This window comes from Canis lupus, chromosome 1, assembly GCF_011100685.1.
Source record: "Canis lupus familiaris isolate Mischka breed German Shepherd chromosome 1, alternate assembly UU_Cfam_GSD_1.0, whole genome shotgun sequence".
Classification (NCBI taxonomy): Eukaryota; Metazoa; Chordata; class Mammalia; order Carnivora; family Canidae; genus Canis; species Canis lupus.
This window is the reverse complement of record NC_049222.1, coordinates 107,458,903-107,483,585: the sequence shown is the minus strand read 5'-3', so window position 1 is coordinate 107,483,585 and position 24,683 is coordinate 107,458,903. Positions and strand designations below refer to the sequence as shown.

General features: G+C 50.0%; 2 protein-coding genes and 1 long non-coding RNA gene across 12 annotated transcripts in view; 2 read left to right on the top strand and 1 right to left on the bottom strand.

The window, feature by feature from the left end:
* Positions 1–1,715: 1,715 nt before the first annotated feature.
* On the bottom strand, positions 1,716–17,037 carry TSKS (testis specific serine kinase substrate). 9 transcript variants are annotated; one of them, XM_038528193.1, is made up of 12 exons: positions 16,711–17,037; positions 16,114–16,339; positions 7,081–7,176; positions 6,771–6,854; positions 6,344–6,427; positions 5,519–5,805; positions 4,622–4,816; positions 4,030–4,203; positions 3,486–3,572; positions 3,199–3,334; positions 1,999–2,198; positions 1,716–1,896 (listed from the first exon to the last, which is right to left on the bottom strand). In XM_038528193.1, exons 1-12 carry the CDS (start codon positions 16,950–16,952, stop codon positions 1,740–1,742), a joined length of 1,968 nt encoding a protein of 655 aa, XP_038384121.1. In that variant the 5' UTR covers positions 16,953–17,037; the 3' UTR covers positions 1,716–1,739. The 9 variants fall into 9 exon arrangements, with proteins under 9 accessions (XP_038384121.1, XP_038384125.1, XP_038384123.1 ...); XM_038528197.1 differs by having other exon boundaries at positions 2,031–2,198; positions 16,711–17,036; XM_038528195.1 differs by having other exon boundaries at positions 2,031–2,155; positions 16,711–17,036.
* On the top strand, positions 4,541–9,288 carry LOC119870939. The gene is made up of 3 exons (XR_005354518.1): positions 4,541–4,897; positions 6,988–7,199; positions 8,600–9,288. It is a non-coding gene; the product is annotated as an uncharacterized LOC119870939 (long non-coding RNA).
* A 6,235-nt stretch (positions 17,038–23,272) lies between the features above and the next one.
* AP2A1 (adaptor related protein complex 2 subunit alpha 1) overlaps positions 23,273–24,683 on the top strand; it is a 32,499-nt gene continuing 31,088 nt past the window's right edge. For both annotated transcript variants that reach the window (XM_038528187.1, XM_038528186.1), the window contains exon 1: positions 23,273–23,476. In XM_038528187.1, the coding sequence (XP_038384115.1) occupies positions 23,410–23,476 (67 nt within the window). In that variant the 5' untranslated portion in view covers positions 23,273–23,409. The remainder of the gene's footprint in view (positions 23,477–24,683) is intronic.

The window sequence follows — 24,683 nt, the reverse complement described above, 5'->3', positions numbered from 1 at the left end:
CTTTATTTTTATGTAATCTCTACACATACAATGTGGAGCTCAAACTTACAACCCTGAGATCAAGAGTCACATGTTCTGCTGACTGAGCCGGCCAGGCGCCCCTCTGACCTTATTTCTTCCTCTGTATTTTAGTCAGTTCTGGTTGAGATAACAAAATACCATAGACCAGGCGGCTTAAATAACAAACATTTATTTCTCAGAATTCTGGAGGCTGGGAAGTCCAAGATCAAACTGCTGGAAGGTCTGGTGTCAGCTTCCTGGTTTGCAGATGGTTGCCTTATGTGTCCTCACATCGTGAGAGGAGAGAGAAAGGGAGAGAGGAGTCTGTTTCTTCTTAAAAGGCCACTAATCCCTGGACACCTGGCTAGCTCAGTCAGAGGAATGTGCAACTCTTGATCTCAGGGTTGTGGGTTTGAGCACCAAGTTGGGTATAGAGATTGCCTAAAATTAGAATTTCTTTTTTCTTTTTTCTTTTTTTAAAGATTTGTTTATTTATGATAGACATAGAGAGAGAGAGAGAGGCAGAGACACAGAAGGAGGGAGAAGCAGGCTCCATGCAGGGAGACCGACATGGGACTCGATCCCAGGACTCCAGGATCACGCCCTGGGCTGAATGCAGATGCTCAACCACTAAGCCACCCAGGGATCCCCTAGAATCTTTAACATATTAAAACAAATGTTAAAATAGTACATTTTAGGGGCACTTGGGTAACTCAGTGGTTGAGCGTCTGCCTTTGGCTCAGGGTGTGATCCCTGGTCCTGGGATCGAGAGCCTGCTTCTTCCTCTGCCTATGTCTCTGCCTCTCTCTCTCTCTGTGTCTCTCATGAATAAATAAACAAAATCTTTTTTTTTTTTTTAAAGAAAGACTAGGAGCTATATTTGGGGTGGACAGAAAAGGTAGTGATTGGTAGAAGGCATGAGGGAGCTTTAGTGGGTGCTCATTAGATGCAGTTTCTAAATCTTGGTTGTAGTTGGAAACACAGATCCATTTTATGACAATTCATTGTCATATTCACAGGTTATACTTTTAACCTGTGAACTTTTCTGCTTATACTATACTTCAATTAAACTTTAAAAAATAGTATTACTGTGGTGGTTTAAATATGTCCACAAATTGACATGCTTTCCAAAATATGTCTGCAGGAGCACCTGCCTCCCTCAGTTGGTGGAGTGTGCAACTCTTGATCTTGGGGTTGTAAATTTGAGCCCCACGTTGGGCATAGAGATTACTTAAGTATTAAATAAAGTTAATACATAATATATAAATGAGTATTATATATATAATTTTTAAAATAACTCTAAAAACATTTGGATTGAAGGCCCAAACTGTACCACAGAACCTTATTGCTTTTTTTTTTTTTTTTTTTAAGATTTATTTACTTGAGAATGAGAGAGAGAGAGAGAGCACTACCAGAGGAGAGGAACAGAGGGAGAGGGAGAAGCAGTCACTGCATTGAGCAGGGAGCCTAATGCGGGACTCGATCCCAGGACCCCAGGATCATGACCTGAGCCAAAGGCAGACATTGAACTGCCTGAGCCGCCCAGGCACCCTCAGAATCTTATTTCTTTACTTTTCAAAGAGCTGTACCATTATCAGCACGTCTCTAGAAACCAAGATATCCCCTGGCTCAGGATCGAGTTCCTAGTAAGCAGAGCCTAGTGCATGGTATGTGTGCAATTTGCAGCCCTCTTGAGGGGCCAAAAAGGAGACAGAATTCATGCCAGCATGAGAGGCCATTTATTGTTCAGGGGTTGGGCCCCCACGTTTTGGAGGAGTTCCCCCTCCACTTCCTCCCCCCATTGTCCCTGTAGACCCCTCAAGTGGCAGGTTGCTGAGTTGATCGTGGAGGGAACACATCTTCAAGTGTAGATAGTCCAGAGCGGCCACCTTCTCCCTGTAATGACAGAGGTTGGGAGAGCTGGTGCTGATGAGGCCAGATGCCATGGGAATGGTGTGCAAGAAGAGGGTGACTCAGGCCCTTTCCGCAAGACCTCACCCTCCTCCCACGCCCTCAGCCTCCTTCCTCACTCCGGCTTCATCTTGTCCGTCAGCAGCAGGTTCTTGGCCCGCAAAGCTTCGTCTTGGGCCAGCCGAAGGGTGGAGCTCAGGGCCTCTGCCCTGACGTGTTTGGCCAAGGCCTGGCGCTCCAGCTCCTGGGGAGAGGAGTGTAGGCGCGGCTGGGCTTGCTGGACTGGGCTGGGGGTGGAGGGGGAGCTGGATCGCGGAGAGCAAGGGGCATGGGGCCCATGGGGCCCATGTTCCTCCCCCCAGGGCATCCCCTCATACTTTGGGCCTGAGACTGACCCCAGCATCCCACAGCAGGCTGGCTTTCCAAATGCCATTGTGTGCTAAGCCCGCATCTGTCCAACTGTCTGTCCCCTGAGGTACTGGCTTCCTATGTCCCAGCAAGCACTGAATCAGAACCTAACACATTATCCCCTAATGCCCATAAGCCATCATGCATTTGACATGTCTGGGGCCCAGTATCCCATCATGTGGTGAACTTCTATACCCCCTAATTCATAAGACCCCACATCTCTCTCTTAGGTAGCATCTCAATTACAATAATAGCCCTTGGTGCTCTGGTTCCTTATTTTCCCCAATGTCCCAGGCCCCATGTCCTAACAGTCCTATAACCCTGCCACATCAATGCCTCACTGCAACTTGCACCCCATCATACATTAGGCCAGTATCCCATAATATATTAGATATCTATGTTTCAGAATGTACACAGGCCCCAAGTCCCATCAGCTATTGGGTGGGAGTCTGGGGTGCAATGACCTCACGAAGAGCCCTCATTCCACTTCCCATAATGCATTAGCTTCCAACGATCTATATTTACTGGGTCGCCTATCTGTCCTCAGGGATCCCATATTGCCTCTCTTAAGGTCTATAGAGAATCAGGCTTATATTCCATAAAGCTATAGCCTGGTGTCATCTAATGTATCATCGTGCTTTAGGCCCAAGTCCATCACCCAGGGTTCCATGATGACTGACCTATGACTTACTAACCACCAAATTGCTTGCCTTTCTCCTCACCCTAATCCATCAGAGTCCAGTGTTTCCCCTAAACACCTGCTGCCCACAGCTTAGTGGTTCCTGTCCTGCCACACACCAACAGTATCCTTGTGTCTGGGACTCCCCTCCCGCTCCCCTGACAGAAAAGTGGGGCCTGATAGCCCATGGTCCCTGGTACCAGAATCTTCTTGTGTAGCCTCTGGCAGCTGGGGCAGGCGGGAGCCAGGCCCTTCTGCTTCACTTCATCCACTAGTGGGGTCAGTGCTCGCTCCAGCAGCTGCTGCAGGGACTCTGTGGACAGCTGTTGCCCCTGGCTGAGGGATGGTCAGTTACCAGGTGTAAGAAGCCTAGTCCCTACTCTGTTCCCAAATGCCCCATGCCCCACCGCCCAGCCTCCATCCACCCAGATCCTGCTTTCATTATACACCCATGCAACCTTCCCACCATACACTGGGGCCAACCTACAGTGCATCAGGTATCCTTTGATTTTCACAGTGTGGGTAGTTCCTACGATGCCTGGGGATTCCTACTCCCAAAGGGTACCAGACAGCCCTCGGTTCATGGAAAAAAAAAATTTCCCACAATCACTAGTTAAACGTGATCCCATATTGTATTGGAAGTCCCTCACTTCCTAATAAGGACCAAGCACCCTATCCCCTGGTTCTCCAATGCACCAAGGTCTCATCTTTCCCACAATGCACGGAGAAACCCAGTCTCCTACCAGGTACCACATCCCAACCTTCCCACAATGCACTGGAAATCCAAGATGCTCTAAATGTATCACGTCTTGTGTTCCCCAAGACACTGACATCATTTCGTAGGGAGGGGGAAAATCTGGCTCCCATAACGCAGCAGGACTAGCCTGTCCCCAAATGCATGGAGATACCTGTCTCCCAAAGTGAACCCCACCCCCCTCAGCACACTCTTGGCCAGTGCCCTGTCTCCTTCAATGCTCTGTCCTCAACAGGACCCAGAATGCGCCAGGCCCCGCGAGGCCCCATCCCCTTACCTGGCACAGCGGACACAGGAGCCTTGGGACAGCCGGTCCAGGTTCATGGAGAGGTCAGACCCTCTTCGAGAGCTCTGAAGTTGCCGCCCTAGCTCCTCCAGAATAGGTTTCACTGGGCCCAGGCCCTCCAGGTCGCTCCTCAGTGAAGCCACAGACACTGCTGATCGCTCCACCCTGAGGTGTGAGAGTAACCAGTGCTGCGAGGTCGCCTCTCCTACAGTAAAGTCCTCTCCACATTGCACCATTATCAGCCGAGCTCCTAGGTTCCTGTCTAGCCTGTGGTACTTCGGCCCCGCCCCTCTCTGCTCTCATTGGCCCTTCCTTTGTGTTTTAAGGGTCGGGATGCCCCTCCCTGTTTTCTAATTGGCTTTCCCTGTCCGACTTGGCCCCGCCCCTTGTCCTTTTAAGGTATGGACCTGGGCCCTTCTCGGTTTGGCCCCGCCCTTCAGTCCTTATAAGGCAGACCACGCCCCCTGTCTTCTAATTAGAGCTCAGTCCACGCTCTCTACCGCTAGGCCCCAGCTGATTGGCCCATCCCTTCCTTCAAGGCCCCGCCTCCAACCCCTGACCTCGCACTCGCCTTGGCTCTTACATGGTGCACAGCTCGTCCGCGCGTCCCCGCAGCTCCTGCAGGCCCCGTGCTGTCTGCGCCTGCTCGCGCTGCGCGCGCTCCCATTGGCCCAGGAAGCCGTCGAGCCTGCCGCCCAGGCCCCCAAGCAGCCGCAGGGCCTCCTGCACTGCCCCCTCCTCCTGATGCCAGCGGGCAGTCAGCGAGGACACTTCCCTCCTGGAGAGGGAAGAGGTAAGAACCGGTCAAGGCCCGGGTTTGGACGCGTGCCCAGCGGCCCCGCCCGGCCCATGGCTCTGGGTGAGTACCCAGCCTCCAAATTCTCCCGTCCTGTCCATTCCTTGCAATCCTCCCATGTCGTACAGAACCCTGCCAATAGGGGATCCCTGGGTGGCTCAGCGGTTTAGCGCCTGCCTTTGGCCCAGGGCGCGATCCTGGAGTCCCGGGATCGAGTTCCCGGAGTGGAGCCTGCTTCTCCTTCCTCCTGTGTCTCTGCGCCCCGCCCCCCCCCATGTCTATCATAAATAAATAAACAAATCTTTAAAAAAAAAAAAAAAGAACCTTGCCAATATCCCCTTCTCTGGTATCCTGGCCCTGCCCCCCAGCTCCACCCAGACATTGCTTCTTTAGGGCACCACTCACCCCAACTTTGTCCGGTGAAGTTGGAGACTCCGAGGACCTGCCCCCTACCCAAACCCGCCCACCCTACTTTCACCAGACGAGAACCTTGCGTCTGCCAACCTTATACTCAAACTCGGTTCTTTGAAGTCTGGCCTTTCCAGGTCACCCAGTGCACTCCCTCCTAGACTTTTTGAGGTTCCATGGCGTAGGCCCTGTCCCCCTAAGATCTTCCAGGTTCCATCCTCGGGCCCACCTATTTTAGCTCCTTGAGGCTTCCCGCCGCCCCCCTTTCCCACTCGCCTCAGATCCTCAAGGCCGGCAGAGACCTTCTGCATCTCCTGCTCGCTTATGATGGGGCCTTCCCCTGCTCGCGGCCCCATTCCCCAGCCACCTGGGGCCATGCTGCGGGGTCGTGGGGGTTCGTCGGGACTCCCTGGAGTGCCAGAGCAGCCGGGGGACTGGGCGGTGGGGCCCAGGCCATGCCGAGAGAGTCCAGCCTCCAGCTTCTGCTCCAGCTCCTGCAGCTCGGCCTCCTGCCTCCGTGGTGTCTCATCCTGCAGTTGCTGCTGGAGGTAGCGCAGCTTCTCCTGGGCGGGGAAGGAAGGCAGGGTTACAGCGTCCAGCCCCTTGCCTCCCACAACCTCCTCCACCCCCAGATCTGCGCAATGAATCCTGGAGATTGGAAAGCAAATGGATGTGGAGGAGGATATTGGGAAGTCCCGCTTCAAGTCTAAGTGGACTCTCAACTGCTGTCACTAGGGAGGATTGTCACCCTCTGAAGCCTAGCTGGAATCCCCCAAATGCCTACCTTGGAGTCTCCATCCAGCCCTCCACCCCTACTCCAGTTCTCCGTGGTGTCAAATTCCAGCCCCTCCTGTTTTCAGAAGAACAACTGAGGCTTTTCCAACCTTTTTTGGGAAGAGTGGGAATGTGGGCAGGACGGGCATTCCTGCACAAAGCCCTATACGAGTGCTTCACTGAATGTGACTTTGTGCGTGGAGGAACATGACCAGGAACGTGAAAGGGGCCAGTGTGGTGGTAGGGGTGGCAGGGCAGGAAGTCCCACCTGAAGTCTACCTCAAGTACCTTGAGCGTCTGATCCTCTTCCCCAAATCCCCTCCTCACCTCCAGCAGGGCAGAGTTCTGCTTCAGGACGTTGGTTTTTATTTCAGCATCTTCCACCGACCGGGTCACCTTCCGGCAGTTCTCCTGGGTCAGGACACCAGGGCGGGGGGCCCTGCCTTCCCATTCCAGTTCCGCCTCCCAACCCTTACCCTTGCTAGTCGCTAGTTCCATATAGGCTCCAACCCCTCACTCAAGACACACCCGCTTCTCGGAAAGTCTGCCTTCTGCCCATTGGTCTGTCCCTTATCCACCTGGTTCCCTTGACTTAAGGGATGGGTTCCTCCATCGACCCCCTCCCATGCTACTTTTCCACTTCCACCTCTCTCCTGTCTGTGACTCTGCGCCTCCTCACATTTCTTCCTGCCCTCTTCTTCTTCCTACTTCCACTCCCATCTCCCCATCCTGCTCTTGCCTACCAGCTACTCACCTTGAGTTGACTACAGTACCCTTCCAGTTCCTCTGCTTCTTGCCGCCTTCTTTCTAGATTCTCACTGAGCACAGAACACTCACTCTGGAGCACAGAAGGGAGGAGAGGTTAGTCTAGCCAAGGGCCACAGGAAGCACCCCCCCACCCCCCGGGGAGGAGATGCTGGGCCTGGGAAGGTCCCCTTCCCTTCATCTGAGCCTCAACTGTCTCAACCCAGGCTGTGGATACACCGAGTTGGAGGAAATCTAGAAGAGGGGAACTTGGCTGAGGAACAGGAAGAAGAGGTGTTGTGGGGGAGGGGTCCCCACACCTGCAGCGTCTGCACGTGCTGGTTAACCCTGGTGGTCTTTTCCTTCAAGCTGGTGATGGAGTCTTTGGCGCGGACCAATCCACTGTTGACCCCACTCTGGGGAAGAATGAGAGAAGAAGGTGGGTCAGTGGGTGTGTGGGAGCACCCTGCAGTCCCAGGAAGAAGGTTAAGACCTGGGAGGAGGCTGGGTTTACTCCTTGATTCTACACTGGAACAGTGGGAGCTCAGGCCAGAGCTGCTCCTCTTTGTTTTTGTTTTTTTTTTTTTAAGATTTATTTATTTATTTGTTCATGAGAGACAGAGAGAGGCAGAGACATAGGCAGAGGGAGAAGCAGGCTCCCTGCAGGGATCCCAATGCGGGACTCAATCCCAGGACCCCAGGATCATGACCTGAGCCAAAGATAGATGTGTAACTACTGAGCCACCCAGGTGCCAGGGATTGCCTCTCTTTGATTCTTGGTAGCCCTACTCTGTAAAACTAGGTAGTTAGACTCATTTTCTGCTTGGTGGGATGGAAGGAAAAGAAGTAAGATCCAGGAGAGGGGGGCATCGCAGTAGCACTCAGACACAGGGGAGAAGAAGGATGGTCTCAACCAAACAGAGATAAATGGCCTTGAGATCCACAGACGTGAATAAACTGTTAAGGGACACCTAGGTGGCTCAATGGCTGAAAGTCTACCTTTGGCTCAGGTCGTGATCCCAGGATCCTGGGATCGAGTCCTGCATCAGGCTAATGAATAAATTAAAAATTAAAAAAAAAATGTTAAAACACATGCTCTTTCTCTCCAGAAACTGGAAAAAAATATTTTAAGATAACCCACTTTCTGGGTATAAGCACTTATTATGCACCAGGCCAAACACAAACCTTTTCCCTTTTATTCCTCAAAGCCACACCTCTTGAGGTTATTTGGCTCATTTGGCAAGTGAGGAAAATAAGATTTAGAGAAGCACTGCCCCTGTACACAGCGCATGAGATGGCTTTTCCAGAATTTAAACCCAGAGCCTTTGTTTTAAATCGTGACATCACTCAGCCTCTGATCATTGTAGTCAACTCAGAAAATGCTTTGCGACTCATGCCAAGCAAACTGTGGCTCAAGGGGGCTGCGCATGGCAGGATCCACTTTCTGCTCTTCCACATTTAAAGAAGAATCAGCCCAGCCATGTCACTATCCAGCCAAAGACTGCATTTCCCAGACTCCCTTGCAGCTGTGGCCGTATAAAAAAGTTTCAGCCAATGGGATGTAAGTAGCAATCACATAGGCAATTTTTTCCCTCTTCCCTTTTAAAAAAAAAACATTCATTTATTCATAAATAATGGCAAGAATGCAAAGTTGATGGCTAAAGGCAGAGCAACCATTTTGGATTAGTTGGAGGATGCAACAAGACAGAAGCCTGAATCCCCAACCCTGGTGGAGCTGCTGTGCTCAAATTCCAATCACTTATAAAGACTACCAAGTGAGAGAGAACATCTTCTACCTTCCTTAACCTGTGCTACTTTGTGTCTTTTTTGTCACTACAGCCAAACTTGTGACTTAGTATCTGAACCACCAGAACACAGGAACCTGGAGCCTGCTGCATTTGAAGAGCAAGCCTGCTATGCTTGTTAAGACTTTTATGTGAGAGATAAACTATCTTGCTTAAGCCAGTTCCTTTGGTTTCTCTGACAGTTGGTGAGCTAATACACAAAGAGAGAAGAGAACAATTTCCTCCACTGTAGGAAAGAGACAATATCATGTTGCAGTGAAAGCAGTACTTTGAGAGAAATCTAGAGCTCTAAACATCTTCAAAAAAGAAGAAAGAATTCAGAGTTAATAAGCTAACTTTCCTCCTTAAGAAACTAGAGAAAGAAGAGCAAGACAAACTCGAAGGAAGCAATAAAGACTGGAGTGCAGAAATAACGAAATTGAGAATAGATGGAATCTAACAAAACTGGAAGTTGTTTGTTTTTGTTTTTGTTTTTGTTTTTTTTTAAAGATCAACACAATTGACAGATCTATAGCAAGACTGGCCACAGAAGAGAAGACTCAAATTACTAAAAGGAAGGAAAGAGGGCACATTGCTACCAAGCTTGGGGGAAGAAAAAGAACTATCAGAGAATACTGTGAACAGAGTGCCTGGCTGGCTCAGTCACTGGAATGTGTGACTCTTGATCTCAGGGTTGTGAGTTTGAGCCCCACGTTGGGTGTAGAGATTGCTTAAAAATAAAATTCTTATTATCTTTGTTTCTCTATTTTAGAGGAGAAAGGGAGAGAGGGACAAGCAGACTCTGTTGAGAGCAGAGCCTGATGCGAGGCTCAATTCCATATCATGACCTGAGCAGAAATCAAGAGTTGGATACTTAACCAACTGAGCCACCCAGATGCCCCAACATATTTTTTAGAAGCAAATACTATGAACAGCTGTGTACCATCAAGTTTGATTATTTCAATGAAAGGAAAATTCCTAGAAACACACAAACTATCAAAAGCGATTCAAAAAAATGGGACATCTGAAGAGACCCACAAAGAGATTGAGTTAGTTCCAACAAAGAAAAGCCCAGTACCAGATGGCTTCACTAGTGAATTTTACCAGTCATTTAGGAAAGAACTGCTACCAGTGCAACTCAAACTCTTCAAAAACAGGAAGGGGAGAGTGTAGTTCGTAACTTTTTCTATGTGGCCAGTGTTACCCTAGTACCAGAACCGAAGACATTACAAAAAAATAAAATAAAACTAGAAGCCAATATCCCTTCTGAATACAGCTACAAAATGCTCAACAAAAGACTAGCAAGCCATATCCAGCAGCATAAAAACAAGAATTTACACCATGACCAACCAAGTAAGATTTATCTTACGAATGCAAGTGTGATTAACATGAAAATTAATTTTAATTTTTAAAAAATATTTATTTATTTATTCATGAGAAACAAAGAGAGAGACAGAGAGAGAGGCAGAGATACAGGCAGAGGGAGAAGCAAGCCGCTCACAGGGAGCCTGATGTGAGACTTGATCCCAGATCCCAGGATCACGACCTGAGCCAAAGGCAGGTGCCCAACTGCTGAGCTAAACAGGCTTCCCGAAAATTAATTTTTAAAATCATATGGAAATCACTGTAAAACCATATTAATAGAATAAAAAGGAAAAACACACAGTCATGTCAGTAGACAGGAAAAGCATTTGACAAAATCCAACACACCTTCATGATACCACTCATCAACTGGAAATAGAAGGGAACATCCACATCCCGATGAATGGTTTGTACAAAAAAAAAAAACCCCACAAAATATGTTTTGAGATATGTCCACAAATTCCTTGACATTCCTTTAAAATGAGGAGCCTTCTCCCCTTCACTTGAATGTGAGCTGGACTTAGTGACTCTTACACCTAGTAAACAGAAGGCTAGCATGATGGTGTGTGATTTCACAGACTAGTTAATAAATAAATAAATAAATAAATAAATAAATAAATAAATAAAATAAATAAAATAATAAAAAACATGGCTTCCTGCTTGCCCTCTCTCGCTCTGGGGAGTAACTGCCATGTTATAAGCAGCCACTTGTGGGGAGGCCCACGGGGCAAGGTAATGAGTCTCCCGCTAAAAGCCATGTGAATGTGGATGTGCAACCCCAGCTCCAGGCAAGCCTTCAGATGGCTGTAGCCTCTACTGAAATTTTGACTCCCAACTTCATGAGTGTCCCTGACTCAGAACCACTAAGCTATGCCATTCCCGGTTGGTTAAGTTCGAGGATAATTTGTTTCACCGCGATAGCTAACCAATACACAAAGTGATATTTTTAATTGAAGACCCAGAAGATCTTGGGCTTCCTGTAACCATTCTGGGAAACAAGGAAAGCAGGTACTGGGATCAACTCAGTTCTCCTACTTAGTAGTTGTACAACCTCAGGGAGGAGACTTTGCCTCTGTGTGATCTGTCACATGGAGGTGGGCTGCTGTTGGGAGGAGCACAGGCCTGCCCAGAAAGGCTCTTTGGAATAGACCCTGGAGGTGCTTCAGCTTCACAGAGAGTAGATCAGGGTGTGGTGACAGTAGGGCCTGTCAGCCCTGGCTGAGAAGTGAATGGCATGATGGTGAGGGGGAGCCAGAGATGGGGACAAATCCCTCCATGGCCATCCATAGGCTACAACTCAGCAGTCCAGCCCCCTCACTCTGAGCCTGCTTCAATTTTCTTTCTCATAAAATGGGAATGATGGTACCTTGGCTCAGATGGCAGTGAGGAAGGATCAACCAGATGGTATGATCAATAAGGCGACCTCAGTGATGAGTGTCAGCATTGTTAAAAAATAATGACAGCAGGGGCAGGAATTAGCAAGAAGGGGCTTAGCACCACCATCTACAGCAGCCTCCAGGAATTCTGCAGGCAGCAAGCAAGACAAGTCCCAAGCTGAAGTCAAGAGCCCTGCCTTCTGCATCATTGCTTTGGTTCACTGAAAGCACGACCACCATCTCAGTTCCTCCTCTGGCCTCATAAAGGTGTCAGAGCTTAAGACAGGAGACAGCAAGCTGTCTTGCTTCATGTTCTGCTATTCTCTGTCCAGTCTCGGACTTGTCATCTCAAGCAGTCTCCAAGCACCCAATTCTCTTCCCTCTCTCTGGGTCCTTGCCCCTCTGTCTCTGAGTCTCTCTCTGTCCCCCCTCTCTCTGTCCCCCTCTCTCTGGGTTTCTGTCCCCCCTCTCTCTCTCTGGGCCTCTGCCCCCCTTTCTCTGGGTCTCTGTCCTCCCCCCTCTGGATCTCTGGCCCCCTCTCTCCCTGGGTCTCTGTGCCCCTCTCTCTACCGGTCTCCAGCAGCCTCTCCTGATGTAGCTCAGGTGCTAAGAGCCAGGATGTGCTCTTGCTGTCCACACTCTCCCTGCTCTGCCCATACCCCTGAGTGTTGGCCACCATTACTTTTCCATTTCACAGAGAAGGAGCCTCAACCCCCTCAGAGGCTGATGCATCCCTGCACCCCACAGCGAGCTCCCTGGCCCTGGGGCTCTTCCCTGGGTGTTACAGTCCACTGCGGAATGTAGTGACTCAGAAGCAGCTCTGGTGGGAGGCAGACCTCTGCAGGTACTGCCTGAGAAATGCTTGCAGAGAGGGAGGACACTGATCTGGCTGGGAGAGATGTCTCCCAGGGCAGGCGTCCCACCAGGACTCTCTCTACCCTGTTTCCTTCTCTCCATCTGGCCCTTCTATTCTGGACCCTCGCCCAGCCTCCTGTCCCGCCTCCCTGCCTCCAGCCTCCGCTTACCAAACATCCCCACACCAGCTGCAGAAGAGTCTTCTAGAAAAAGAAAGGACCTCTCTCTCACATCACCTGGCTTCCAGAACTGGCCGTGTCTCCGACTGGATTTCCTACCTTGTGAAGTTCACTCCACCTCTCTGTACCTGGTATTTTTGTTTTCATCTTTATTTTTTTTTAAAGGTATTTTTATTTATTTATTTATGATAGTCAGAGAGAGAGAGAGAGAGAGAGAGAGGCAGAGACACAGGCAGAGGGAGAAGCAGGCTCCATGCACCGGGAGCCCGACGTGGGATCCGGTCCCGGGTCTCCAGGATCGTGCCCTGAGCCAAAGGCAGGCGCTAAACCGCTGCGCCACCCAGGGATCCCTGTTTTCATCTTTAAACTGCTAATTAGCCCAGTGGTTTAGCACCGCCTTCAGCCCAGGACATGATCCTGGAGACCTGGAATCGAGTCCCACATTGGTCTCCCTGCGTGGAGCCTGCTTCTCCCTCTGCCTGTCTCTCTCTCTCTCTCTCTCTCTCTCTCTCATGAATAAATAAATAAAATCTTTAAAAGAACCCTGCTGGGATCCCCGGGTGGCTCAGCGGTTTAGCACCTGCCTTTGGCCCAGGGTGCGATCCTAGAGTCCCGGGATCGAATCCCACGTCAGGTTCCCGGCATGGAGCCTGCTTCTCCCTCTGCCTGTGTCTCTGCCTCTCTCTCTCTCTCTCTATGTCTATCATAAATAAATAAATAAATCTTTAAAAAAAATAAAAAAAATAAAAGAACCCTGCTAATTATACCATTTCCCTGACAGAACTTCTAGGGGAAGATCCCTATCACAGGGACATGACACAGTGCCCAGGACATAGTGGGTGCTCACTAAAGGGACTGGACTCAAAACTCCTCTCCTGAACTGTTCCTCTCCCCTACTCAGAAACCCTCAATGTCTCCCCATTGCCCTCAGAAGTGCATCCACACTTCTCAGCTTGTGTGACTTCTGCCCTTCCCACTCTGGCCTCATCTCTCTCACACGCCACACTCCAGCCCCATAGATCAGTTTGTAGTTATTCCCCTACTCCTGGCCCTTTAAATCCCTGCCCTTCAACAAACACATGACAAAATGCTCAACATCACTTGGCATCAGGGAAATAGAAATCAAAAGCATGATGAGATACCACCTCACACAGTCACAATGGCTAAAATTAACAAATCAGGAAATGACGGATGTTGGCAAGGATGTGGAAAAAGGGGAATCCTCTTCCACTGTTAGTGGGAATGCAAGCTGATGCAGTTGCTCTGAAGAAGAGTATGGAGGTTCCTCAGAAAGTTGAAAATAGAGCTTCCCTACGGCCCAGCAATTGCACTACTAAGGATTTACCCCAAAGATACAGGGCAGCCCTGGTGGCACAGCAGTTTAGTGCCACCTGCAGCCCAGGGTGTGATCCTGGAGACCCTGGATCAAGTCCCAAGTCAGGCTCTCTGCATGGTGCCTGCTGCTGTCTCTACCTCTCTCTCTCTCTGCGTCTCTATGAATAAATAAACAAAATCTTTAAAAAAAAAAAATACAGATGTAGTGATCCGAAGGGGAACCTGCACCCCATTGTCTTTTAGAAGCAATGTCCACAATAGCCAAACTATGGAAAGAGCCCAGATGTCCATTGACAGAGATGAATGAATAAAGAAGATGTGGTCTATATACACAATGGACTACTACTCAGCCATCAAAAAAAAAAAAAAAAAAAAAGAGGGATCCCTGGGTGGCGCAGCGGTTTAGCGCCTGCCTTTGGCCCAGGGCGCGATCCTGGAGACCCGGGATCGAATTCCACATCGGGCTCCCAGTGCATGGAGCCTGCTTCTCCCTCTGCCTGTGTCTCTGCCTCTCTCTCTCTCTCTCTCTCTCTCTCTCTCTGTGTGACTATCATAAATAAATAAAATTTTAAAAAAATGTTAAAAAAAAGAAATCTTGTCATTTCGATGATATGGATGGAACTAGAGGGTATTATGGTAAGCAAAGTAAATCAATCAGAGAAAGACAATTATCATATGATCTCACTCACATGTGGAGTTTAAGAAACAAAACAGAGGATCATAGGGGAAGAGAGGAACAAATAAGACAAAATCAGAGAGGGAGACAAACCGTAAGATACTCTTAATCACAGAAAAGAAAATGAGGATCATTGGAGAGGAGGTAGGTGGGGGATGGGGTACCTGGGTGATGGACATTAAGGAGGGCACGTGGTCTAGTGAACACTGTTATATGCAACTGATGAATCACTGATCTCTACCTCTGAAACCAACAATACATTATATGTTAATTTGAAAAAAATAAATAGGGATGCCTGGGTGGCTCAGTGGTGGAGCATCTGCCTTCAGCTCAAGGTTGAGCGTTTGCCTTTGGCTCAGGGTCCAGCGATCGAGTCCCACACTGGGTTCCCTGTAAGGAGCCTGCTTCTCCCTCTGCCTATGTCTCTGCCTCTCTTTCTCTGTGTCTCTCATGAATAAATAAATAAAATCTTTTATAAATAAATAAATAAATAAATAAATAAATAAATAAATAAACCCCTGCCCCTTTGCACTTGCTGTTCCAGCTAGCTAGAACACCATTCCTTGTCTTCTGCTTAGGGGAACACCTTCCTTATCTTCAAGATCCAGCTTATTTGTTGCCTTTTCCAGGAAGCATGGCCTTGGTCATGGCAAGCTGGGCCAAGACTACCATTTCCAGGGCTCCCACAGTAGCCTCTGCTGCCCCAATGAGTGCATCCAAGGTGCCCCCCAACTCCTAAGTCTGCCTCCACTACTTACAAGGTATGTGACCTTGGCCATGCTATCTAACCTTTCTTAGGCCTCAATAGCTTTATCTGTGAAATGGGGATAAGTAATAACAATAAGCAGCACTTACTCTGTGCTCACAGTTGGCTAATGTGCTAAACATTTTACATGCAGGAGCGCCACTTCATTGTCATGACAACCTTATGAAGTGGGTGTGGTTACATCCAGAACTCTGTCTTGCTATATTTCCCACTCCTACGCCAGTTCCTGGCAGATCATAGATGTTCAAGATATAGTTGTTGAAGGAACAAATGCAACCATTTCTATGTTACAGATGGGGAAACTGAGGCTCCCGGAACACAGAAAGTGGTCAGTAAATGCTAGTGAATCTGATTAGCATCATTACGACCATGATTATTTTCATGTCATTCTCAGAGTCCATGTCAAGCCCAGTTCAGGGAACCTGGCTGGGGTGGAGGTTGGCAGGGAAGTTAAAGGATCAAACTATCCATTCTATGCTCTAGCCAGGAATCCTTGAAATCCTCTTAGATCTTGCTCACCTCCTAGTTTTGCCTCAGATTCTTAGGGGATCCCCTTGGAGAACTCTTACTATACCATCAAAGTCCAAGTCCAACACTGCCTCGTCCAGGAAGCATTCCCTGATATTCCCTGCCTGGTTTGAGTGGCCCTTCTCTGGGATACCCAGTATTAGCTCCATTATGGAAATGTATCACTCCAGTCTGTCTCTGTCGCCCCCACCAGACTAGGAGCTCCCCATGCTCAGGAACCAGGCCTAACTCCCATCTGTGACTCCAGCCTCACCCAGGACATGTGGAAGTGAGTAGATGAACTAAAGACCAATTCTTAGGCAATGAGCATCATTCACCCAGGACGGAACTGAGTCACAGCTGGTCATTAGGGGTGGAGGAGGCAGTTCTGGGCCTCGAGGGTAACCAGAACCTTCCCATTCCAAGTCAAGAAGACCCCCCCACCAGCTCCATCCCAGCATTTGCCTAGCACCAGGGTGAAGACCCTCATCTTCCCCAGCTAGGGTCCCTCACCAGTATTTCCGTGATGTCTGGGTCATCTGAAGCCCAGGGTGGGGTGGGAGAGGCAGGGGGCACCGGCAGTGCAAGTGAGCCACTGTCTTCTGTGATTGAGTCTGTCCCTGAGGAGTCAGTGGGCTCCACAGCAGCCAGGTTGAGCAGTGACACATTGGTGCAGGCCGAGGACCGTTTGAGGTTCAGGCACCAGTGCATTGGCTCATGGGACATCCGAGGCTCCACCCTGGGGAGAAGAAACAGGGAGGGTGCTCAAGAGGCAGCCCTGGTGGGTATGGCCTCTTCTGCCTCCCTGTCTCCCCACCCCCTGCTCTCTTCCACTCCCACTTCACCACCCACTTTCTTCTTCCTTCCTCTGTCCCCGCTGCCTAATTTCTTCTGTCTTCTCCACCCCCACTGCCTACTTTCTTCTCCCTCCCTTTGTCCTCGCTCCTCTTCCTGAGTCTTCTCTTCCCCACTGACCTTTCCCTCCCTCCCTCCATCCCCACTACCGTCTTCCTCTCCACTTCCCACACTATGTCTCCTCTGCCACCACCCTCTTGTCTGCCCCTCCTCTGCCCCCTCCTCTTCTCCCCCTCCCCTTCCTCCAGCACCCACGGTGGGACTCGTGCTCTGTTGGAGGCAGTGCTGGGCGCTAGGACCGTCCCCGACAGGGTGCGACAAACCCACCCGTGGAACGACACGGCCTTCTTTTTCTTCGTGATCCCCTTGGCCGGGGTGGTCACCCCCCCAGGAGCCTCAGGGACCAGTTGGGCGCGGCTCTCGACCCCCGCAGGGGGGTCCCCAGCCTCATGGATCTCTTTGGACTGCCAGATTGTCTTCACCACCACGCTCGCCATGGTGTGTGGGTGGCCCTGCTCCCCGGGGCTCCTTCCTCTGAGACTCTCCACCTACTCTGATCACTAACCTTCAAAGTCCCTGACCCCCACCAGCCTGCCTCATAAAGGACCCAACCACTGGGCTCCAGTAAAGAGGGGGGGGGTGCATAGGAGTAGAGAAAGGCAACCAGCATGTTTTCCCAGGGTCTGCCATGAACACTTCCAGCTCTACCAGATATGTCCCTTCTGTTAGAACTGCAATGGATTTGTTCTGGAACTTACAATGGATGGGCCCCCTGGTTCTTGGGGGGCGTTCAACTTCCCTTCCCCTGAGCCTATGGGGTGACCCAGCCCCCTATTCATACTTGATTTTTCATGTAATACCTTAGACTTGGCACTTTCTGGGGTCTGGGAGACTGTGATGAGTGAGGATTGAGTCCCATTGCTGGAGGATCCAACATTTTGGGGTAGGGGGCAGCAGGCAGGCAACAGGCAGAAATAAACCAAAATACCAGATGTTGGTAAATGATATCAGGAGAATCAATATGAGGTGATGACCTGTGCTCATCAAAGCCCATCGATTTATGCACTTTGAGATGTGAGCCTTTTACTGCAAGTGGCCTTTGCCTATTAAAAAAAAAGGGGGGGGGAATCCCTGGGTGGCCCAGCGGTTTAGCGCCTGCCTTTGGCCCAGGGCGCAATCCTGGAGATCCCACGTCAGGCTCCCAGTGCATGGAGCCTGCTTTTCCCTCTGCCTGTGTCTCTGCCTCTCTCTCTCTCTCTCTCTCTCTCTCTCTCTCATAAATAAATAAAAATTAAAAAAAAAAGAAACTAAACTGACATTGAACTATAGTCAATGATAGACATTTTGAAGGGTTTGGGTTTGTAGTAGTTTCCTGGGGCTGCCATCACAAAGTCCCACAAACTGAGGTGACTCAAACAATAGACATTTATTGTCCCGGTTCTGGAAGCCAGGAGTCCAAGATCTAGGCATCTTCAGGATGGCTTTCTTCTGAGGCTGTGAGAGAGGGGTCTGTTCCTCACCCCTTGCTTCTGGTAGCTCAGGCATGACTAGGCTTATAGATGGTCATGTCCTCCTGTGTCTTCTTGTCCTCTCTCTGTAAGTATCTATTTCTGTAGCCATGCTTCCCCCTTTTTAAGGACATGGTTATGGGGGCATCTGGGTCACTCAGTTGGTTAAGTGTCTGAGTTTGGCTCACATCATGCAAGCAGGGGATCTGCTTGTCCCTCTGCCCCTCCCTCCTTCACTCATGCTCATGCTCTCACTCTTATAAAAAAAAAAAAAAAAAAGACACGGTTGTGGTGCCCGGTTGGCTCAGTCAGAGGAACATGAGACTCTTGATCTCAGGGTCATGAGTTTGAGCCCCATGTTGGGTGCAGAGATTACTTAGATGAATGAATAAATAAACTTAAGAAAAAAGACGGACTTGGTCATATTAGATTAGGGAGCACTCAAAAGACCTCAACTTCATCATCTGCAAAGATCCTATTTCCATAAAGTCAAATTCGCAGGTCCTGCCCATTAGGACTTCAACATACATACAGGATGATGGTAGGACCCTATCCAACCTACAACAGAGATGAACTGCATCGATGTCTGAAAAATTATACTTCATCTGCATCAAAACACAAAATGGATCGATGGAAGGAGGGAGGGAAGGTCAGCTGGAGAAATATGTGCTAGAGAAAGTGGAGTATGATGTTAATAACAGAATGAAGGTTGAAAGGGAAGCTATATGTGCGTTCACTGTACAGTGAACACTGTACTGTTTCAACTCTCTGAGTAGGAATTTTCATAATAAAATCTTGGGATAGAAATTCCATGATGGGCATGAAATAGTTGATGAGGACCACTTGCTTTAAAATAACCCAATAGCGAGGGTGCCTGGCTGGCTCAGTTGGTGGAGCATATGATTCTTGATTTCGGGGTTTGTGAGTTCGAGCCCCATGTTGGGTGTAGAGATGACTTAAAAAGAAAATCTTTAAAAATAATAACCCAATGGGGGTAGGGAAGTGAAATGGAGGGGTTACAGGTGAAACAATCAAGGTCATATGTTGTAGTTGGCTCTATGGGGGTGCATTATTCCCTTCTACTTTGGGGTATATTTGAAATTTTCTATGACAGACTTTTTTTTAAGAGAGTGAGAGTGAGAGAGAACACGCTCATGGGGGGCAGTGGCAGGGGCAGGGACAGGGGCAGAGGGAGAGGGAGAGAGAGAATCTTAAGCAGGCTCATCACTGTGTGGTCAATCTCTTGACTCTGAGATCAAGCCTTGAGCTAAAATCAAGAGTCAGACGCTTAACCAACTGAGCTACCCAGGTGTCCTCGTAATAGACTTTTTAAAATGCTGCATAGTGTTTTTAAGTATCTACATCCAGCAGTTCTCTCTTGAGCTGAGATCTGAAGCTGGGGGAGGCTGGGTGTGGGGATGGGGTGTGGAAATGGGTCTGGAGGGTCTGAATGGCCAAGCAGAGGCCAAAGTGGCTGGAGCATTTGTGCTGTCGAAGGACACAGCTGACCAATGTTGTAAAAATGACCTGGTGTGTGTGTGTGGGGGGGGGGGATGCACTGTGAGTGGCCAGAATGGAAGCAGAGAGCCATGAGGGATGTCACTGCAAGATTCTAGGTAAGAGGGGCACCTGCTCAGTGGTGAGCATCTGCCTTCGGCTCAGGGCGTGATGCTGGTCCATGGATTGAGTCCCACATCGAGCTCCCCTCGGCGAGCTTGCTTCTCCCTCTGCTGTGTCCCTGCCTCTCTCTGTGAATCTCATGAATAAATAAATAAAATCTTAGAAAAAAAAAAAAGATTCCAGGGAAGAGATGATGGGGATGGTAGTCTGCATGGAGTGAGAAGTCCTGACAGAGGGAGGTGGGGGACTTCAGATGTCTTATTTCTGCCCTTAGTTTGGGATAAGGGACAGGGAGGGGTTCTGGCAACAGTGCCGGGGAGATTGTTGGAGGGCCTGTTTGCGGAAATGGGAAGACTGGGGATGAATCAAGTTTTTCCGGAGAAAGTCAAGGGTTGGTTTGCTGAGGCCAGATTCTTAGAAACTATTGCTGGTTCAATCCATGGGATCCTTGAGGGGCTCCTGAAGCTTCCTCTTAATGCCCCATTTTAAAGCCAAATAGGGTCTGCTCAAAGCTCATTAGACCCAAATGTAGACATATTTATCGCCTGGTCTTAAAACCTAACAGTGGGTAAGCCACTAAGCCTCATAATGGTCTTGCTCAAAGTAGCCGTGTAATTCTTTTTTTTTTTTTAATCGTCCTATAATGCTGTCCAAGTTCACAGCCAGTATCAATGGCCTGTGGCTACTGAATGCCAGCAATGTGGTGAGTCTCAACCAAGATGTGCTATAAGTAGAAAACACAGATTTCAAAGACTTAGGAAAACTAGAATGGCAAATATGTTGCAATGATAATATTTGGGTATATCAGGTTAAATACAATATATTATTACAATTAATTTCACCTTTTTGAAAACTTTTTTTTAAATTTTTATTTATTTATGATAGTCACACACAGAGAGAGAGGCAGAGGGAGAAGCAGGCTCCATGCACCAGGAGCCCAACGTGGGACTCGATCCCGGGTCTCCAGGATCGCACCCTGGGCCAAAGGCAGGCGCCAAACCGCTGCGCCACCCAGGGATCCCCTTTTTGAAAACTTAAAAAAAAAAATTTGGCTGGTGGGGATCCCTGGGTGGCTCAGCGGTTCAGCGTCTGCCTTTGGCCCAGGGTGTGATTCTGGAGTCCCAGGATTGAGTTTCTCCTCAGGCTCCCAGCATGGAGCCTGCTTCTCCCTCTGCCTGTGTCTCCGCCTCTCTCCCTCTCTGTGTCTCTCTCTCTCTCTCATGAATAAATAAAATCTTTAAAAAAAAAATGTGGCTGGAGTAAAAATGAAAATTATATATGTGGCTTCCACTGTATTTCTATTTGTAAATACGGCTCTAATTCAACAGAAGTCGGCACATGAGTTCCTGTGTCAGGGGGGCGCTTTCCATGTCTGCCCCACACAGGACCAAACAATCCTGGGTTTTCTAGAAGGTTAAATTGGCCTTCCCAGTCTGAATCCCTATTAGAACTCAGAATGCCTTTGCTTTAGGCCGTCTTAAAAATTAAGTTTTGGTTACTTTACCGGCTCTGGAATTGGGTGCGTGCGGAGGTCAGGAATGAGTTCCCCCCACCTGTCTGTGATAGAGCCTAATTTCAGGACATCCTTTTCCCACCTCCCTACCTCCTCACACACTGACAAACCAGAGTAAACTTCATCTGGCCCCAGGTGGCTCTGGATGAAGGGTGGAAGACGACAGGTGAAAATAAGGTGCAAAGTTGAGGCGGGGAGGGACACCTGGGTGGCTCAGCGGTTGGGCGTTGGGCGTCTGCCTTCGGCTTAGGATGTGATCCTGGAGACCCAGATCGAGTCCCACATTGGGATCCCTGCATGGAGCCTGCTTCTCCCTCTGCCTGTGTCTCTGCCTCTCTCTTTCTGTGTCTATCATGAATAAATAAATAAAATCTTTAAGAAAAAAAAAAAGTTGAGGTGGGGAGACACACTTAAACACACTTTTCCTATTCTTGGGACTCTCCATGTCTCTTCACATCCCTCAAAAAGAAGACAAGTTCAAACCCCATTACTAATATATATATATATATTATATATATATAAAGTATTTATCCTTAGGAAGAGTTTCTTCATGTCATGAGTGGGCACCTCCAGTCCTTGCAATGTTTAATGTATCTTTCCATAAAAAGGACTTTTTCCAACTCAAATTCCTATTGTTTGTTGTTTTTAACCGGGCTGCTGTCCGTTCTCTGGGGGCAGACAGCACCCCCAACCCATATTAGGAATGGACTCTCCTGGTTACTAAAACAGCTCTGTGCATGTCCTTCTTCCTAGAACCCAGAATGATTTTCCCAAGCCCCATTCCTGGAAACCCAAATGGACTGTCCATTAAATTTGGAAAGTACGCCCCGCAGCTCTTGTCTTGGTACCCATCCCCCACCCTCACCCCACACTCCTGGGATTCCGAATGGAAGTTCACAGGATCCAGGACACTCCCCTCAAGGCTCATTCCAAGAATACTAGACGTCTCAGATTAGAAAAGTGATGTGGGGTTTAGTTCCTGTAAGTGACAGAAACAGCCGCTTCCAGTTCCCTTTGCCCCAAATTTCTCAATAGCTCGGGGCATCGTAGTTCCTGAGGCTTTGCCTTCCCCCAAAATCAGCGAATCAAAGAAGGTCTCAGGGTGCCAAGGGGTAATGGTTGGACCAAACCAAGCAGATTCATCTATTCCTTCCTTTTAACTAGTGTTCTTCAGTACCAGATCCCATTCTTGCTCAGGAGGAACTCTAAGTTTGGTGGAGGAGAGGTTCACGATTTTGATTTGATATCTGTAGAATGGCGTTATGGTTGCCCCCAAAAGGCATTGTACATTGGAAAGTGGTTAAAAGACAAAATGTAGGTTAAATCCCTGCTCTGTTATCCTGAGAGCTGTGTGACCTTGGGCAAGTCACGCAACCTCTCTGGACCACAGGTTTAAGGTCTGCCTAAATAGGCTTAGATTGAAATTACTGTTTCCTCGGTTCTGAGAACGGAGGTTTCAACATCTTGGCCCCAGACAAGAGAGGGGGAAGGGGACGGGAAGACTTCCTGGAAGAAGATTTAAGGAGTCGGGGGTGGAAGAGAGGAGGGAGAAAGTGGAAACAGGCAGACGCTTGCGCAGTAAACATCTCACATTTTCTTGCCCCTCCCAACCACTTCTCTGCAGCGGGGAATTGCAGGCGACGCTCCACCTATCCAGGGCAAGACGAGTGACAACCCCGTCCCCCTTCCTTCTCTACCTATGATCGCCTTTCTCCCGCCCCCACAACCGCCCAATCGGGGGCGGGAACTGAGGAGGTCTGGCGAATCCGCGACGCCTGCGTGGGCGATCTGCCCGCTCATTGGTCTAGATAAATGCAAGTCCCGCCTCCCAAGCCCCCGCCCCCGCCTTCCTTCTTGTCAATCCCTCCCTTCGCCGGATCCAATCAGCAAGGGACCCGGCCTCACGGAGGGGGCGGTCCCACCACACGTAACCGAACTCCGCCCGTCTCTCGGGCAACGCCCCTTTCCCCCGCCCCCCGCGAACGGAAATAGCGGGCCACTGGGCCAATCGCAGCAGCGTGCCTTTGTCCAGCGACCAATGAGAGAGAGGGCGGGGGGCGGTTGCGTCCGATTCTGAGCGGCAGTAACTCGAGCCAATGGGAGGTTGATAGCTCAGGACGGCGAACGGGAGGGGAGGGGCCGGGGGCGGAGCCGCGGCCTGCCGCCCGCCCGCCCGCCCGCCAGCCCGCCCTCCCCCCTGGCCGGCTCTGCTTCTCGGCGCTGCTTGGGGTCCTTTGCTCCCGGTCCCCGCCTGCCAGCCCCCGCTGCGCTGTGCCCTGCCCGGCCAGGCCTGGAGCCGACACCACCGCCATCATGCCGGCCGTCTCCAAGGGCGATGGGATGCGGGGGCTCGCGGTGTTCATCTCCGACATCCGGAACTGTGAGAGCGCGGCCGGGGGACACTGGAGGGCGGGGGAGCATGGAATTGAGGGGCTCGGGGATTACTGAGGGGCCCGGGGCATTGAAAGCCATCGCGGGCGAAGGGGGGGAGGATAGAGAGGCCCCGGGGGGAACTTTAGGGTGGGAGCAATGGAAGGACTTAGGGTGTCATAGAGTGCCTCTTGAGGTGACGACACGGAGTGGCTAGAGGCGTCCGGGAGGGTGTTAAAGGAAAGGTCCCGGGGCTGGGGACATAAGGGTGTCCCCTGGGAATGCTAGAGAGGCTGGAGGAACCTATCAATGGTGGGGAGAGAGAAATCCTTGATGTCGGTAGAAAGGGAAGGAGGTGCATGGGTGGGGGGTACCCTGTGGAGCGATAGAGTGGGAGAGGGCCCGAGGAGACCGGGAGGACGTAAAACACAGGAAGCATCATGGGGTCTGGCTTTGAGGGCCTAGCTGGGGGGTGTCATAGAAGGGAAGGGGCTAGGTAGGTCACGGAGGCTCCTGGGTGGTGCACAGAGCGAATCTGAGAGTAATAGAAAGTCCCAGGGGGTTGAGGAAGAGAGATGGGAAGGTGGGACTATATAGCAGGACCTTGAAGAGGGAGAGAGGGACTCCAGGATGGAGGGCAATGGAGAGGGGGGCTGAAGGGTCGCTACAGGGAAAGGAGGGGTTGAGGAATATGGAGGAGAGTTGCTGGGGGTGGAGGGTCTTGGGAGAACCCGAGACAGGAAGCTAGGGGCCTGGAACAAAGAAGAAGAGGTTACAAAGTGGGGGCTTGAGGAATGTGCCAGAATGGGGAGAGCCCAGAGCTCAAAAGAAGGGCCCAGGGAGCCTTAGGATTTTGTTGGGAAGAGATCTGGAAAGCTGGGGGTTGGGGGAAGCCTGATCCCAGAGGGAGGTCAGAGGTCAGGGAGCAGGCCAGTCCTGAATCTGGAGCCCTCTCTCATCTGACCACATCAATATGGGGACAGTGAGCAGCAGCAGCAAGAATTGTCGTGACGATGAGAGGCCTGGTGCCAAGTCAGCTTCCCAACTCCTGGGAGTGGGTGTTGGTGTTTGGAGCTGCCAAGAGCTTTGGAGGCTATATCCGCAGGGGCTCTAGGGTCAGCCGGACCTGAGCTTGAGTTTGAGTGCTGTCACTCCCTAGCCATGTGACCTTGAATGGGGGATTTCGCCTTTCTATTTCCTCATCTGTCAGGAGGGAC

Excerpts from the sequence above, each read along its gene's own strand:
- TSKS (XM_038528193.1), bottom strand. The coding sequence starts at position 16,952 with ATGGCGAGCGTGGTGGTGAAGACAATCTGGCAGTCCAAAGAGATCCAT. Across the intron at positions 16,340-16,710 it reads AACAGAGCACGAGTCCCACC|GGTGGAGCCTCGGATGTCCC; the intron begins GTGGGTGCTGGA and ends TCTTCTCCCCAG. Across the intron at positions 6,428-6,770 it reads GGTACTGTAGTCAACTCAAG|GAGAACTGCCGGAAGGTGAC; the intron begins GTGAGTAGCTGG and ends GTCCTGACCCAG.